The 15,717-nt window shown below is 41.4% G+C and overlaps 1 protein-coding gene across 2 annotated transcripts in view; it reads left to right on the top strand.

Moving 5' to 3' along the window:
• Window positions 1-11,949, top strand: part of DARS2 (aspartyl-tRNA synthetase 2, mitochondrial) — a 35,509-nt gene extending 23,560 nt beyond the window's left edge. Inside the window, exons 13-17 of one of the 2 annotated variants that reach the window (XM_019026754.3) lie at window positions 2,189-2,341; window positions 5,218-5,436; window positions 5,664-5,774; window positions 8,560-8,635; window positions 9,412-11,949. In XM_019026754.3, coding sequence (XP_018882299.1) covers window positions 2,189-2,341; window positions 5,218-5,436; window positions 5,664-5,774; window positions 8,560-8,635; window positions 9,412-9,599 — 747 coding nt within the window. In that variant the 3' untranslated portion in view covers window positions 9,600-11,949. Of the gene's footprint in view, window positions 1-2,188; window positions 2,342-3,702; window positions 3,823-5,217; window positions 5,437-5,663; window positions 5,775-8,559; window positions 8,636-9,411 lie in introns of those variants that run through there. The other variant, XM_055366084.2, reaches the window with a different exon arrangement.
• Window positions 11,950-15,717: the final 3,768 nt, after the last annotated feature.

Raw genomic sequence — 15,717 nt, 5'->3', positions numbered from 1 at the left:
ACCGTGCCCGGCCCTTTTCTTCATTCTTTTCTGAGTTGAAGCCACCCATCCTGGATCCCAGGTTTTCCTCTTTCTTTTTTGTGTTGGAGTATGTAATCAAGTAACTTCCTAAGAAAGCATGTGAGAGATCAACTTACTGAGTTCTTACAAAATGTCTTTATGTTTAAAACCTCACACTTGATTAATAATAATTTGGCTTAGTACAAAATTTTGAATTGACAGCCATATCATCTTAGAAGAGTGCTGTCCAATAAAACTTTCCGTAATGATGGAAACGTTTTATGTCTGCATTGTTCGGTATAGTTGTTGCTAGCCAATGTCGCTAGTGAACACTTGAAATAGGATAGTACAACTAAAGGGCTGAACTTTTTACTTTATTTCATTTTAATTAATTTAAATGTAAATAGCAACAGTGCATCGCTAGACAGCACAGCTTTAGAACATTTAAGGCATTGCTTTACTTTCTTCTCCCATCTGTTGTTACTGATGAGAAGTCTGATGCTTTGATGCTTGTGTGAATTTATTCCATTGTAGCAGAGCTGGTTTTTTCTCATTGGAAGCTTTTTGCCTTCTGATTCTTTATGTTCTGAAATTTCAGAGTTTGTTTGCCTTTTGATCATTTTTCATTTAATGTGTTACACACTTGAAGAGCCCTTTCAATATGAAGGTTTATGTCTTTTTATGTGTAGAAAATTCTTTTATTATCTAATAATTTTGACCTCATCATTTTTTCTAGTCTCTCTTTGGAATTTCTACTAGTTGTATGTCGAACCAATTTAACCTGTCTCCTTTCTTTTGCATGTTATTTTTCACCATTTTCTTTGTCTTGTTCTATTTTCCTGGGGATTTCTTCAACTCTTCTGTTGAATTTTTTTTTATTTCCCAGTAGCTTTTTTCACTGCATCTTATTCTGGTTTTATTCATAAAATATATTTTTGAGTACCTTTGAGGATTCAAATTCTCTTTTGGTCCATAACTTATGTTTTCTCTGGGGCTAATTTTTTGGGTTTATCTTGGTCTTTTTTTTTTTTTAATGCTGCAGAGTTTCTTCAATGTGCAGTGATTGTTGGTTATCTGTACATATTCAAGAAAGGGGCATTTTAAAAGCTGGTTGGGGCCGGGTACGGTGACTCACGCCTGTAATCCCAGCACTTTGGGAGGCTAAGGCGGGCAGATCGCTTGAAGTCAGGAGTTTGAGACCAGCCTGGCCAACATAGTGAAACCCCGTCTCTACTAAAAATACAAAAATTAGCCAGGCATGTTGGCACACATCTGTAATCCCAGCGACTAGGGAGGCTGAGGCAGGAGAATTGCTTGAACCCGAGAGGCAGACTGCAGTGAGCCAAGATCAGGCCACTGCACTCCAGCATGGGTGACAGAGCGAGACTCCATCTCAAAAAAAAAAAAAAAAGCTGGTTGGAAGCTCAAGAGAGAGGCTTTGTAAATGGTTAGGTTTAGTTTAGCATGAGCAGCAAGGCTGCTCTAGGCACTCAAGGCTTAAGAGTCCTGAGCCTTTCCAGAATTCTGCAGGGTAAAATCAGTTCCTTCTTGTGCTGAGGCTGCCTCCATTGTTCTTTATGCCAGACCTTCCTGCACCTTGCTTCTTTAATCATTCCTACTCAGTTCACTTGCAATCTGCCAAAAATTCGCAGAAATCTCTCATCTGCTGATATTATTCTCCATTCTTCATCCCCTCCCCCTTTTTTTCATTATGTTGAAATGACTTTTTTTTTTTTTTTTTTTTTGAGTCTCACTCTGTCACCCAGGCTGGAGTGCAATGGCCCAGTCTCAGCTCACTGCAGCCTCTACCTTCCAGGCTCAAATGATTCTCATGCCTCAGCCTCCTGAGTAGCTAGGATTACAGGTGCACAGAACTGGCACAGCTACTTTTTGTATTTTTAGTAGAGATGGGGTTTCACCATTCTGGCTAAGCTGGTGTTGAACTCCTGAAGTGATCCACCCACCTCAGCCTCCCAAAGTGCTGGGATTACAGGTATAAGCCACCGTGCCAAGCCTACTTTATAAAATTCCCTTAGTATCATTTTGAATGGGTTCATGGAGATAATAGAGATAATCTCTTTTTAAATTCTCTTCTATTGGGAACCGGAAATCTTTGTACTATAAGAAGATAAATTAATCCCACTGTTCAAAAAAAAAAAACGTGAATAAGTCTTTTTCTTTTACGCAGGAAATCTTACCTGTATTCCTTAACGCCAATAGAAACTGGAATTCTCCAGTTGCTAACTTCATAATGGAGTCACAAAGACTGGAATTAATCAGACTAATGGAGACCCAAGAGGAAGATGTGGTCCTACTAACTGCTGGAGAGCACAATAAAGCAGTAAGAAAAATTACTTCCAAGCATCAGTGCTGTTGATCCTGAACAATGCCTTACTCTCCTATGTATATAGTATATGTTTGAACTGTAGACTGTTAATTCATAAAATGGAGCTGCTCTGCATAAATCTTTTTTTTTTTTTTTTTTTAAGAGACGGAGTTTTGCTCTGTTGCCCAGGTTGGAGTGCAGTGGTGCAATCTTGGCTCACTGCAACCTCCGCCTCCCGGGTTCTAGAGATTCTCCTGCCTCAGCCTCCTGAGTAGCTGGGATTACAGGCGCACGCTGCCATATCCGACTAATTTTTTGTATTTTAGTAGAGACGGGGTTTCACCATGTTGCCCAGACTGGCCTCAAACTCCTCAGCTTAGGCAGTCCACCCGCCGCAGCCTCCTGAAGTGCTAGGATTACAGGCGTGAGCCACCATGCCCAGCCTGCATAAATCTTATAGTGTTTTATAATGCACTGTATAAAAACTAAGGGTTGGCCGGGCATGGTGGCTCACGCCTGTAATCCCAGCACTTTGGGAGGCCGAGGTGGGTGGATCGCCTGAGGTCAGGAGTTTGAGACCAGCCTGTTCAACGTGGTGAAACATCATCTCTACTAAAAATACAAAAATTAGCCGGGTGTGGTGGCGGGCTAATTTTGTATTTTGTAGTCCCAGTTCCTCGGGAGGCTGAGGCAGGAGAATCACTTCAACCTGGGAGGCGGAGGTTGCAGTGAGTCGAGATTGTGCCACTGCACTCCAGCCTGGCCGACAGAGCCAGACTCCGTCTCAAAAAAAAAAAAAAAAAAAGGGTTTTTTTTCATAGCTACCAGCCTCCATTGGCATTACTTAAATAGATTAGACCTGACCCTAATTAGAAAAGCCACTTAGATTAAGGGGTAGTGAAATTAGTCATATAACCATGAAAAAATATTTTCAGTGTCAAGATTTCACAAATGAAGAAAATTAGGACTCTCAAATTTTTATACATCATGCATTCCTAAATTGTGGAGGGACAGATCAGACCACTGGAGAGCTGGAGGGCTGGCAGACACCCCTGGACCAACTTGGTCAAAGTGGGACCCTTTTTCCTCAAGAACAGCAGCTGTAGGTGATGAGTGCCATCATGCACTGGCTGAGTCATGATTCTTCAGGGGATATGGAAGACTGAATTAGCTTTAGGGATCTTTGTAAAATATAGAAAAGTATAGTACAAAGTCAAACATGAATATTAAAAATGTACTATAAAGATCAAGCATGATATAAATTTATTTTTTCACTTTAGTATATAGTTTTTTCAAAATGATAGTGTGTCTAACTAGTACTTCATCAAGTTCTTTCTTCTAATCTATATTTTCATTTGTCATGGTTTCTTCCACAGAAAAAGTTTCAGAGTTCAGCTTCAAAGCTAAATGCAATCCCCCGTCTCCCCTTCCCCTACAATAGTAAAATGAAGAAAGCTATTTATTTCCAAATTTTATTATGAATGCATTTCTTAAAAAAGAACATGGGATTTTGTTCCAAACTAATATGGCTATTAAACGTTCTCTTGGTATGAACTAAACATGCTGGTGTTTCATTCTCAGGAAGTTATAGGTCTGATTCCTACAAGGCCCTCCTTGAAAGAGAGCTAGAAACCAGACTTTCGAGGAATAACATTAACATTCTGAAAATGTCACAATGAAGGTCCGTTATGTAGACATAAATGTAAGATAGAATGGGCTGCAAAATAACACCCTATCATGTCTCTAGGCATATGTCACTGTTCTAACCAGCTGTCCTTTCTCAGGGAAGTCCTGCACACCATAGGTAGCACTTATTAAGCACTTAGTATTTGCCAAGCCCTGTTCTAAGCACTTTGTATACACTAACTCATTTAATCTTCATGCCAACCCTATGAAAGAAGTTCTGATACTGTTGCTATTTTAAAAATAAGAAAAGTGAGGCACAGAGCTTAAAATTTTGCTCACAGTCACACAGCTAGGAAGTGGAGGAGCCGGATTTCTAACCCAAGAAGTTGGGTTCCAAAATTCACACTCTTATTTTTTTTTATTTTTTATTTTTTTTTTGAGATGGTCTCACTCTGTTGCCCAGGCTGGAGTACAGTGGTGCGATCTCAGCTCACTGCAACCTCTGCCTCCTCCCGGGTTCAAGCGATTTTCCTGCCTCAGCCTCCCGAGTAGCTAGGATTACAAGTGCATGCCACCACGCCCAGCTAATTTTTGTATTTTTAGTAGAGACGGGGTTTCACCATGTTGGTCAGGCTGATCTAGAACTCCTGACCTTGTGATCCGCCCGCCTCGGCCTCCCAAAGTGCTGGGATTACAGGTGTGAGCCACTGCACCCCGCCGCACTCTTAAATGGACCTCTAATCTGCATTACCTGTAGTGATAGCCAGCCTTCACTGAACATTAACAGTGTGCCAGGCACTTACCAAATCCTCACCACAACCCTTCAAGAGAAGTGAGGAAATAATCAGAACGACTACCACTCACATACTTTGTCAGGTCCTGCACCTTATGTACATTATCTTAAGCTTCATAGCAGTCTTTTGGAGTTGATATTTTTATCCCAATTTTACAATGAAAAAGGGTACAGAGAAGTTCGTAATTAGCCACACTGAGATTCAGACCCAGGTCTATGAAGTGCTGATCCCTGTGTTCTTAATCACCGAGTTATCGGTACTCACCCAGTTGGTTGAGTGTGATGATTGTTCTCAACCTTGTTGCAATTAGACTTATCCTCAGATCTTTGTGTTCTGAGAAGCAAAGGGCATCCTATCTGTTAATTGGCTAATCCTTTCCTAGAGAATGGCCTGGCTTCGGAATCCAGGCTGTGTCATTTCCTGCCTGCTCTGTCAAGAAGTTAACTCAATGTTTATGTCTTCTGTTTGCAGTGCTCTTTGTTGGGAAAATTACGACTGGAATGTGCTGACCTTCTAGAAACAAGAGGAGTGGTGCTCCGTGACCCCACTCTGTTCTCTTTTCTTTGGGTGGTAGATTTCCCACTCTTCCTGCCCAAGGAGGAAAATCCCAGAGAGCTGGAATCGGCCCACCACCCATTTACTGCTCCCCACCCCAGTGACATACACCTCCTGTACACTGAGCCCAAAAAGGTACCGTATCTATACTTCCAAATCAAAAGGAAATGTGTATATAAAGGCAAAGAACTTCAGACTTCAAGGTCTGATGAAAGATAGGACCCAGTTCTGGAAGCCCCAGAAGAAATTGTGGAGTTTGAGTTAGTAGTAATACATTGTCTTTAAAAATCTACAGGGTCTTCAACCTGTAGAACAGAAAACCAGACATTTTCTCTAACACAAAGTCTCTGTGAATCTTCTAGGCCCGTAGCCAACACTATGACTTGGTTTTAAATGGCAATGAAATAGGAGGTGGTTCAATTCGAATTCACAATGCAGAGCTGCAGCGTTATATCCTGGCAACCTTACTAAAGGTAACAAACATCATCTGCTATCCTGGGCTTATTTTTTTACCAGAATATTTTTCAGTTTTGTGTTGTTGTTGTTGTTGTTTGCTTGTTTGTTTTGTTTTTGAGACATTCTGTCACCCAGGCAGGTGTCTACTGGTGCATTCATAGCTCACTGCAATCTCAGTCTCCTGTGCTTAAGCCATCCTCCCACCTCAGCCTCCCAAGTAGCTGTGACTACAGGCACATGCCACCATGCCCAGCAAATTTTTTTATTTTTTTGAAGAGATAAGATTTCCCTATGTTGCTCACACTGCTCTCAAACTCCTGCCCTCAAGCACTCCTCCTGCCTCGGCCTCCCAAAGTGCTGGGATTATAGGCATGAACCACTGCATCTGACTTAAATCAGCCTATTTTATTAAACATTTGTTATGAATGGAGGATTCACAAGATACAAAATAGCATCAGCTATCTCTCTACCTTTAATGTAGGACTTGGAAAAGTAAATAATAATATTAAAAGTAAATAATATATTAAATGCTTAAATAGTATCTGGCACATAGCACTATTAAACAGCACTATTTAAGTACTAATTAATAGTGCATATTAAATACCCTTATTATAATAGTGCAGATAAATATCCTTATTCTGCCCACTCTAAAGATGAGATTTACTGAGGCAACTTACTTAACTTGCCAAAGTGACAGTACAAAAGTAAGCAGAGTCAGGATTTGAATCCAGGTGAGGTGGCTCTTAAGCCCATGCTCCTAACCACTACCCTGCTTAAAAAAACCATGCAGCTTGAAAAAATAAAAATCAAATCAAATGAAAACCATGCAGTCTGAAGTGACTAAAAATGTTGATAATGTTAGAGAAAGAGAGAGAAGTTTGAAAAGATTTTATATCACTTATTAGATACTACTTTAGCTATATTTAAGGCAGGGATATATTTTAGTGATAGTGGAGTAATCAGGATTTTTTAAAAGTAAAAGAAGAGTCTGTACAGGTGCAGACCTAAGAATCTGAAGTTTGTTGGTGATGCTGTAGAAGGCTTGGGTAGGTCTCAGAAAGGAAAAGGTCTGAGAGACTCTGGTCCTAAAAGATTGTTTTCTGGGATTAACTGACAAGTGTGAGGTAGGATGGAAGGAGAACTCAGACCATGAGATGACTCCTTTAGCTTTAAGCCTTCAGAGTCCTTAAAGTTTAACGGCATTGTGAAATCTGTTAACTTTTTTTTTTTTTTTTTTTGAGACAGAGTCTTGCTCTGTCGCCCAGGATGGAGTGCAGTGGCTCAATCTTGGCTCACTGCAACCTCCGCCGCCTGGGTTCAAGCAATTCTTCTGCCTCAGCCTCCTGAGTAGCTGGGATTACAGGTGCGCACTAACACACCCGGCTATTTTGTATTTTTAGTAGAGACAGAGTTTCACCATGTTGGCCGGGCTGGTCTCGAACTCCTGACCTCAAGAGATCCACCCACCTTGGCCTCCCAAAGTCCTGGGATTACAGGCGTGAGCCACTGCACCCAGCCGAAATCTGTTAACTTTTCTCCTGCCAATTCAAAGCCTCCAGTCACCCATTGGGTTTTGTGTGTTTGTTTGTTTGTTTGTTTGTTTGTTTGTTTTTAAAAAGATGGAGTCTCACTCCGTCACCCAGGCTAGAGTGCAATGGCATGATCATAACTCAGGGCAGTCTCAAACTCCTGGGATCAAGCGATCCTCCTGCCCAGCCCAGCTTCCAGTCAGCAGTTTTCAGCCTTTTTCATTCCTCTCATTGTCAAACTTTTCAAGAGTCACTAAGAATACATTACTTTTTTTTTTTTTCTTGCTTTGTCACCCAGACTGGAGTGCAGTGGCGTTATCTTGGTTCACTGCAACCTCTGCCTCCCAGGTTCAAGTGATTCTCCTGCCTTAGCCTCCCGAGTGGCTGGGACCAGAGGCACACACCATCACGCCCAGCATTTTTTTTTTTTTTTTTTTTTTGGTATTTTTAGTAGATACAGCATTTTGCCATGTTGGCCAGGCTAGTCTTGAACCCCCGATCTCAGGTGATCTGCCTGCATCGGCCTCCCAAAGTGCTGGGATTACAGGTGTGAGCCACCACACCTGGCCTAGAATACATTACTTCTGTTGCTTCCCTAAATAGTGGTTCTCAGCCCTGCTGCACCTTACAATCAAATCACCTGGAAAGCATTAAAAAAAACACTGGTGCCTTGGCTACACATCAGACCAACTGAATAAAAAAGTTCTAAGCATAAGGCTTTGGCCTCTGTTTGTTTGAAACTTCCCACTTGATCCTGATTTGTAGCCTGGTTGGAGAACCATTTCCAAACACACTTTCAACATTTCTACACGTACTGCCCCACAAAAGTTACTCACAAGATCACCAAATCCAGTGGCCTGTTCTTGGCCCTTAAGTTCTCCTTCCTCCCGGCAGCATTTGACAATGTTGCCCACTTAGTAATGCTCTCTTCCCTTGGTCTCTGTGACAGGAGAGTTTCCTGCTTTTTATCCCCACCTCCTCATTTGGTCTCACTCTGTTTGCATTGTGAATACAGTAAAAGCTGCATTTACTGAACACCAGGCATTTTTGTACATGTTATAATCATCTATGACTTGTCTTTTTCCCTTGCTAACCTGCAAATCACTTAAGGTAATTTTTTCTTTATACTTTTCCAATAAACTTTTATTATTGGTTAAGTCAGGTTTAGGTGTTTTAAAACTCAACTTTGTTTCCCCTTTATCATCTAAGCCTAGTGGTGGCACTTAGTGGACCTTCAAAATATATTTAAACTGAATTATCTTTTGAATTTCAGGAGGATGTGAAAATGCTCTCCCATCTGCTCCAGGCTTTAGATTATGGGGCACCCCCTCATGGAGGAATTGCCTTAGGTAAACAACTTTTCCTTTTATAAGATAAACTGAATTCCATTGCACTGTCTCAAATTCGGGTTCTCAGTTTGTGTTGGTAGAGGTGGAAGGATGAGTCCAAGAGTTCCATGAGAATGTAAGTTTCTGTTGAAATTTCAGTAATATATTTTTTAAATATATCTTAACAGTTATAAAGATATAACTTAACTGATAATTTGCATTTGAAAGATCATTAATAGCTTAAAACTGCAGATCTTAAGTCATTATTGTTCAAATCCCCATGGCCTCACAGATGCACTCATTGGAGTCTGGAAAGCACTGCTCCATAATGTTCAGCTTGTATGAAAACAGGAAGATGCCAGTGTCCTTCTGATTGCCATGGTTACTCACTTTGCTTGTTTTGTCAAAGCAAGGAAGAGTAAGAAATTCTAGGAAGCTCACCTAGATTGTAGGCCCCAACAATAGGGACTTCCTTCTGTGTTTATGGAGTTCCCTGCCAAGCACCAAATATACTGTTGAATCTGTTTTAGGGCCTTTAGTAAGCCTTTGCTAGGAACACTAATCGCTGTGACAATCCAAGTAGGATGTGAACATTAGTCCTGAATACTTTTCCAGAATGAGATAGAAAAGAACCTCTCAAACAAACAAAAGTTCTCTAAAAAGGTAGGGAACGATGGTTGGCTACAGTTTGTTAAAGATTCTTCATTAAAAGTTCTCTACAACTTTTATAGAAAAACTAAGTTATTTCCAACATTAGATTACATTTCTCATCTGTTATCTTTGTATTTTACTCACAGGGTTAGACAGACTGATATGCCTTGTCACTGGATCTCCAAGCATCAGAGATGTCATAGCCTTCCCAAAGTCCTTCCGGGGACATGACCTCATGAGCAATACCCCAGATTCTGTCCCTCCTGAGGAACTGAAGCCCTATCATATCCGAGTCTCCAGGCCAACAGACTCCAAAGCAGAAAGAGCTCATTGAATCATGCATACCATGCAGAAAGTTGAGCTTTTAGGTTTTGTCCTCTTTGCTTCCCCAAGGCTAAAGTCAGATCTAGAGTTCTGCCACAGGTCTGACAATCAAGTCTTTAGATGGAAGGAATCCAGGCAACATTCTTCACAACAACGAAGAAACAGATAGAAGATACCCAATTTTGACTTGATTTCATGCATCATTTGGATTTTTTTTGGTTAGGACTTTTTTTGAAGTTCCTTTTTACTTAGGTGTGAAAGATGGTTCTTTGTTGGAATAATATAGTGGTTTAGTGTTTTCAAATCATGTTTCTCATACCCAGATAGATTATTCACTTAGGACAGAGGTAATCAAATTATGTGTGAAATGTAGGAAAATGCTTGCCCCTGTAAACTAGTGAGTTGATGGAGCATTTGCTTCATCATCCTCATCAAGAGAATCATATAAATTAAGCTTTATAATGACATTTCAACCATCAACATAATATAGTGAGGAGTAGCATAATATTTTATAATAATGCAGAAAACATCACTGAAATGAGAGTCACAAATTTTTCTTCAGTGTTTCAGCCTGAGCAAGTTACATAAACCTCGCTTAGCCTCCCTTCCTGCTAATGTGTAAAATACATACTTGCCCTGGCTACCTCACCGGGCTGTTATTGCTGGAATCAGAGGAGATAACATATATGGAAGATAAAGTGAATAAAAGTACTTTGAAAAACTATAAAGCATTCCACAAATATGAGATGATGGTATTATCCATCCATAAATAGGTAGATGTATCTCTATTTTATAGTTTCAGATTAAACAAAACATATTAATAGTAAAGTCATTTTACTTATCAATTTTCTGTTTATATTTTTAGTTTTAAAGATATTATTGGCCGGGAGTGGTGGCTCACACCTGTAATCCCAGCACTTTGGGATATTGAGGTGGGTGGATCACTGGAGGTCAGGAGTTCAACACCAGCCTGGCCAACATAGTGAAACCCTGTCTCTACTAAAAACACAAAAATTAGCCAGGCATAGGTGGCGCATGCCTGTAATCCCAGCCACTCGGGAGGCTGAGGCATGAGGTTTGCTTGAACCTGGGAGATGGAGATTGCAGTGAGCCAAGATGGTGCCATTACACTCCAGCCTGGGTGACAGAGCAAGACTCCATCTCAAAAAAAAAAAGACAACAAAGATATTATTAATCACTGAACACTATTTTCTCTCAATTATAAGTAATTGAAAATTCTAATCAACCTTAGATTAACCTCAAATGTGCGAAAAAGTGAACACCAAAACTCATTGTGATTTTAAGTTCTAATCATACACATAAAAGTTTTAATAAACTAATAATTATAAAATGAGGCCGGGTGCAGTGGCTCACGCCTGTAATCCCAGCACTTTGGGAGGCTGAGGCGGACAGATCACAAGGTCAAGAGATTGAGACCATCCTGGCCAACATGGTGAAACCCCATCTCTACTAAAAATACAAAAATTAGCTGGATGTGATGGCGCACGCCTGTAGTCCCAGCTACTCAGGAGGCTGAGGCAGGAGAATCACTTGAACCCAGGAGGTGGAGGTTGCAGTGAGCCGAGGTCACGCCACTGCACTCCGGCCTGGCAACAGAACAAGACTCCATTTCAAAAAAAAAAAAAAAAAAAAAGACAAAATGAGAACGAGGTCTTGATCAGTGATTTTGAAATTGTTTTCTTCTATTCAGTCTTCTGCCTTGAAATTCTTTTGATTTATACCTTTTTTTTTTTTTGAGACAGAATCTCGCTCTCTTGCCCAGGTTAGAGTGCAGTGGCGCCATCTTGGCTCACTGCAACCTCCGCCTCCTGGGTTCAAGTGATTCTCCTGCCTCAGCCTCCTATTTAATTAATTAATAATTGATTTAATGATTTAGTTTAAAATGTTTAATTCATTTTAAAATAACCCATTACATGTTAACACAAATAGCATGTTTTTATTTTGAGACAGAGTCTCACTCTGTTGCCCAGGCTAGAGTGCAGTGGTGCGATCTTGGCTCACTTCATCCTCCACCTCCCGGGTTCAGGCAGTTTTCCTGCCTCAGCCTCCTGAGTAGTTGGGACCACAGGTGCCCTCCACCACACCTGGTTAATTTTTGTATTTTTAGTAGAGACGGGGTTTTGCCATGTTGACCAGGCTGGTCTCAAGCTCCTGGCCTCAGGTGATCCGCCTGCCTCGGCCTCCCAAAGTTCTGGGATTACAAAGGCATGAGCCACCACACTCAGCCATGTTTATATTTTTAAAATAATTATTTTCCAAAAAAAATAGAAGAGTAACATTGTTTTATATTTCTGCAAATATTTTTTATTTCTGGCTTAATAGAAGACACTAGATTCTGATATCTGCTTCTGTATTGTATCTGTTGTTATATGCTGTTTTGGTTGAAGTCTGTGAAGAAAATCCGACCCCACTCATATATAAAGTTGGAAAAGGGAGGAGTATTTTAATAGCTTTCTCTGATAATTATGGATATTCTCTTTGATACCACACCAAAATATGACAAGTAGTAGAGTTCCTTAAAGGCTAGTTGCAATGTGGATTCTGAAATCGTATTGATGAGCTTTTCTAAAGTCCATTGGTGTACCTTGTATTTAAATAGAACTTTTACCTATGTGTGATATTTGTAACACCAGTCCAGTGATTGATCATTTGGAAAATATTGGTTCACTGAGTTATGCAAATCTTCCAAATGTTGACACATTTTGATATACAATATCTAAAACAAAATACCATTAATTAATATTACCACCAATCTCATTACAAAAGTCTTTAAGTCTGAGGAAGCTATAAGGGCACAGAAGTGTATACAAGCCTTCCAAAATTTTAGGTTTCATTTGGAAGCTTGAGTTTTATCATTGGCAACAAATGCCATCAGTTTTTTCCAAGCTGACTTGTTCTTTTTTGAGCAAATCTCTGCCAAAATTACCCCTAAAATATGAATAATCAATTTGTCAGGTTTTTTTCAACTAAAAATGTTCTGTGAAAAAAAGCAGCTAGTTCAGCTTGTATCTCAAACAATTGTAACTACTTTTTCTAGGGAAAAAAAAATCTAGACATCCATACTTTGTGGCAGATGTGCTTCATGCATACTTCCCATTTTGTGACACAGAATATCAAAATAACGTGTACTCAAGGTCAAGATTTACTAACAACTAAAATTCCAAAACTGCTAAACAACAGAATGCTGAATAAGGTGATCCAATTTTTTAATACTTTATTTGAGACAACATCTCACCCTATCACCCAGGCTGGAATCCAGTGGTGTGACACAGCTCACTGCATCCTCAACCTCCTGGGCTCAAGCGATCGTCCCACCTCAGTCTCATGAGCGGTTGGGACTACAGGCATGCACCATCATGCCCGGCTCACTTTTTTTTTCTTTTTTTTTTTTAATTGTAGACACAGGGTCTCACTATGTTGCCCAGGCCGGTCTTGAACTCCTGGACTCAAGCAATCCCCCCGCCTTGGTTTCCCAAAGTGTTGGGATTACAGGCATGAGCTACTACATACAACTGAAATCTTTTAATATGCTTGTCAAAAAGTTTTCTGATTCAGCAAATGGCACTTATATATAAAAGAGGGAACAAGAAGCTGGATGTGGTGGCTCACGCCTGTAATCCCAGCACTTTGGGAGGCTAGGTGGGCAGATCACGAGGTCAGGAGTTTGAGACCAGCCTGGCCAACATGGTGAAACCCCCTCTCTACTAAAAATACAAAAATAGCCAGGCATGGTGGCCCACGCCTGTAATCCCAGCTACTTGGAAGGCTGAGGCAGGAGAATCGCTTGAACCTGGGAGGCGGAGGTTGCAGTGAGCCGAGATTGCGCCACTACGTTCCAGCCTGGGCAACACGAGCGAAACTCCGTCTCAAAAAAAAAAAAAAAAAGAATAGAACTTGGCTGGATGCAGTGGCTCACACCTGTAATCCCAGCACTTTGGGAGGGCAGGGCAGTTGGATCACTTGAGGCCAGGAGTTCAAGACCAGCCTGGCTGACATGGTGAAACTCCGTCTCTACTAAAAATACAAAAAAAAAAAATTAGCTAGGAGCAGTGGCACACACCTGTCATCCCAGCTACTCAGGTAGTTGAGGCACAACAATCACTTGAGCCTAGGAGGCCCAGGCTGGAGTGAGGTGGCACGATCTTGGTTCACTGCAACCTCCACCTCCAGGGTTCAGAGTAGCTGGGACTACAGGCCCACACTACCACACCCGGCTAATTTTCGCTTTTTTTCAGTAGAGACCGGGTTTTGCCATGTTGGCCAGGCTGGTCTCGAAGCCTGAGCCATCACCTGGCGAAAAGATACTTTGAAATGTAACATCGTTTTTCACTTCAAAATCAAGGTATTTCACCAACTTGTCTTTGGTACCTCCCCAAAAACTGATCTACTACATTTGCAGTTTCATTCATTTTTCCAACATTAAGGAATAAACTTGAAGCACTTACATTCTTGTGGGGGAAGTAAGAACAAAACACATAATAGGTCATGGTGGTCACATGAAGAGTAAAGGGTAACCGTTTGGGGTAGGTGGTGGTAGTTTTGTGTGTGTGTGTGTGTTTTCTTTTTTTGAGACCAAGTCTCACCGTTGCCCAGGCTGGAGTGCAAGTGGCATGATCTCAGCTCACTGCAACCTCCACTTCCTAGGTTCAAGCAATTCTCCTGCCTCAGCCTCCCGAGTAGCTGGGATTACAGGTGCACGCCACACCTGGCTAACTTTTGTATTTTTAGTAGAGATGGGGGTTTCACCATGTTGGTCAGGCTGGTCTCAAAACTCCTGACCGTGTGATCCACCCGCCTCGGCCTCCCAAAGTGGTGGGATTACAGGCATGAACCACCACGCCCAGCCTTTTTTTTTCCTTTGAGACAGTCTCACCCTGGCACCCAGGCTGAAGTGCAGTGGCAGGATTGCTGGTCACTGCAACCTCAGCCTCCCAGGTTCAGTTCCCCTGCCTCAGCCTCCCGAGTAGCTGGGACTACAATAGACCACCACTATACCTGGCTAGATTTTTGTATTTTTAGTAGAGATGGGGTTTCACCATGTTGGCCACGTTGGTCTTGAAATCCTGACCTCAGGTAATCCGCCCACCTCAGCACCCAGCCAGGTGGTGGTAGTTGTTTTACAGCCTGTGTGAGACATTTGGGTGGCCCCCAGGAAATGAAACAATGTGCTTATTTGGGGGAGGGGGAGGCCTTTTTTCTTAGACAAAATTGGGTATTCCCAATCTACAAAACTTACACGCATTTAGTGCATAAGCTGACATTTCAATGAGATTGTGAAATGACAATGGGAAGGGTCCTGAAGAAATCAAGCATAAAAGGCCTGGGAGGCCGGGCACTGTGGCTCAGGCCTGTAATCCCAGCACTTTGGGAGGATGGGGTTTCGTCTCTACTAAAAATACCAAAATGAGTTGGTTGCGATGGTAGGTGCCTATAGTCCTAGCTACAAGAGGCTGAAGAGAATCGCTTGAACCCAGGAGGTAGAGGTTGCAGTGAGCAGTGGTTGAGATCATGCCATTGCACTCCAGCCTGGGCAACAGGAGTCAGTCTCAAAAGGAAAATTCAGAGGGTAACTGAAGTTTTATTATCATTAATGGGACTAAAGTGCCTTAGCCCAGAAACAGATTTGTAAAACCATTACTGCTAACAAAGACATCATTATAAGCACAGCTGTACTGACACTGAAATTAAAATTTGACCCATCTTGGAATTTTGGCCCCTTGGTCCTGTTTCCCTGGGGCAGATTGCCTTAAACCAGTTGTGCCCCTTATACCCACTTTTGGCATCCCTAAACACTTAGTGCTTGCCAAAAACCTATCACCATGGCTATGGATTGTAGATTTCCCCAATTCCATTAATTCCTATCACTAGTTGGGCATTTCTATAGTACTTTCTGTAACTTATTTTCTCAGCCTCAGACTCACCATGACTTTCTCCAAAGTAGCTCCATCAATACTTTCTCCATCATGACTTTCTCCAAAGTAGCTCCATCAAAGCTCAAAACCAATTAGCACAGGGGCCTATCAAACCTGACAATTTGCTCATATGGAGAATTAGGAAATATTGCACTTTAATGCATAAGACACCTTGTAAAATACCCATAAAATTTT

This window comes from Gorilla gorilla, chromosome 1 (genome assembly GCF_029281585.2).
Source record: "Gorilla gorilla gorilla isolate KB3781 chromosome 1, NHGRI_mGorGor1-v2.1_pri, whole genome shotgun sequence".
In the NCBI taxonomy this organism is placed as follows: Eukaryota; Metazoa; Chordata; class Mammalia; order Primates; family Hominidae; genus Gorilla; species Gorilla gorilla.
Note: the sequence above shows the minus strand (reverse complement) of the source record. Positions and strands in the feature narration are given on the sequence as shown.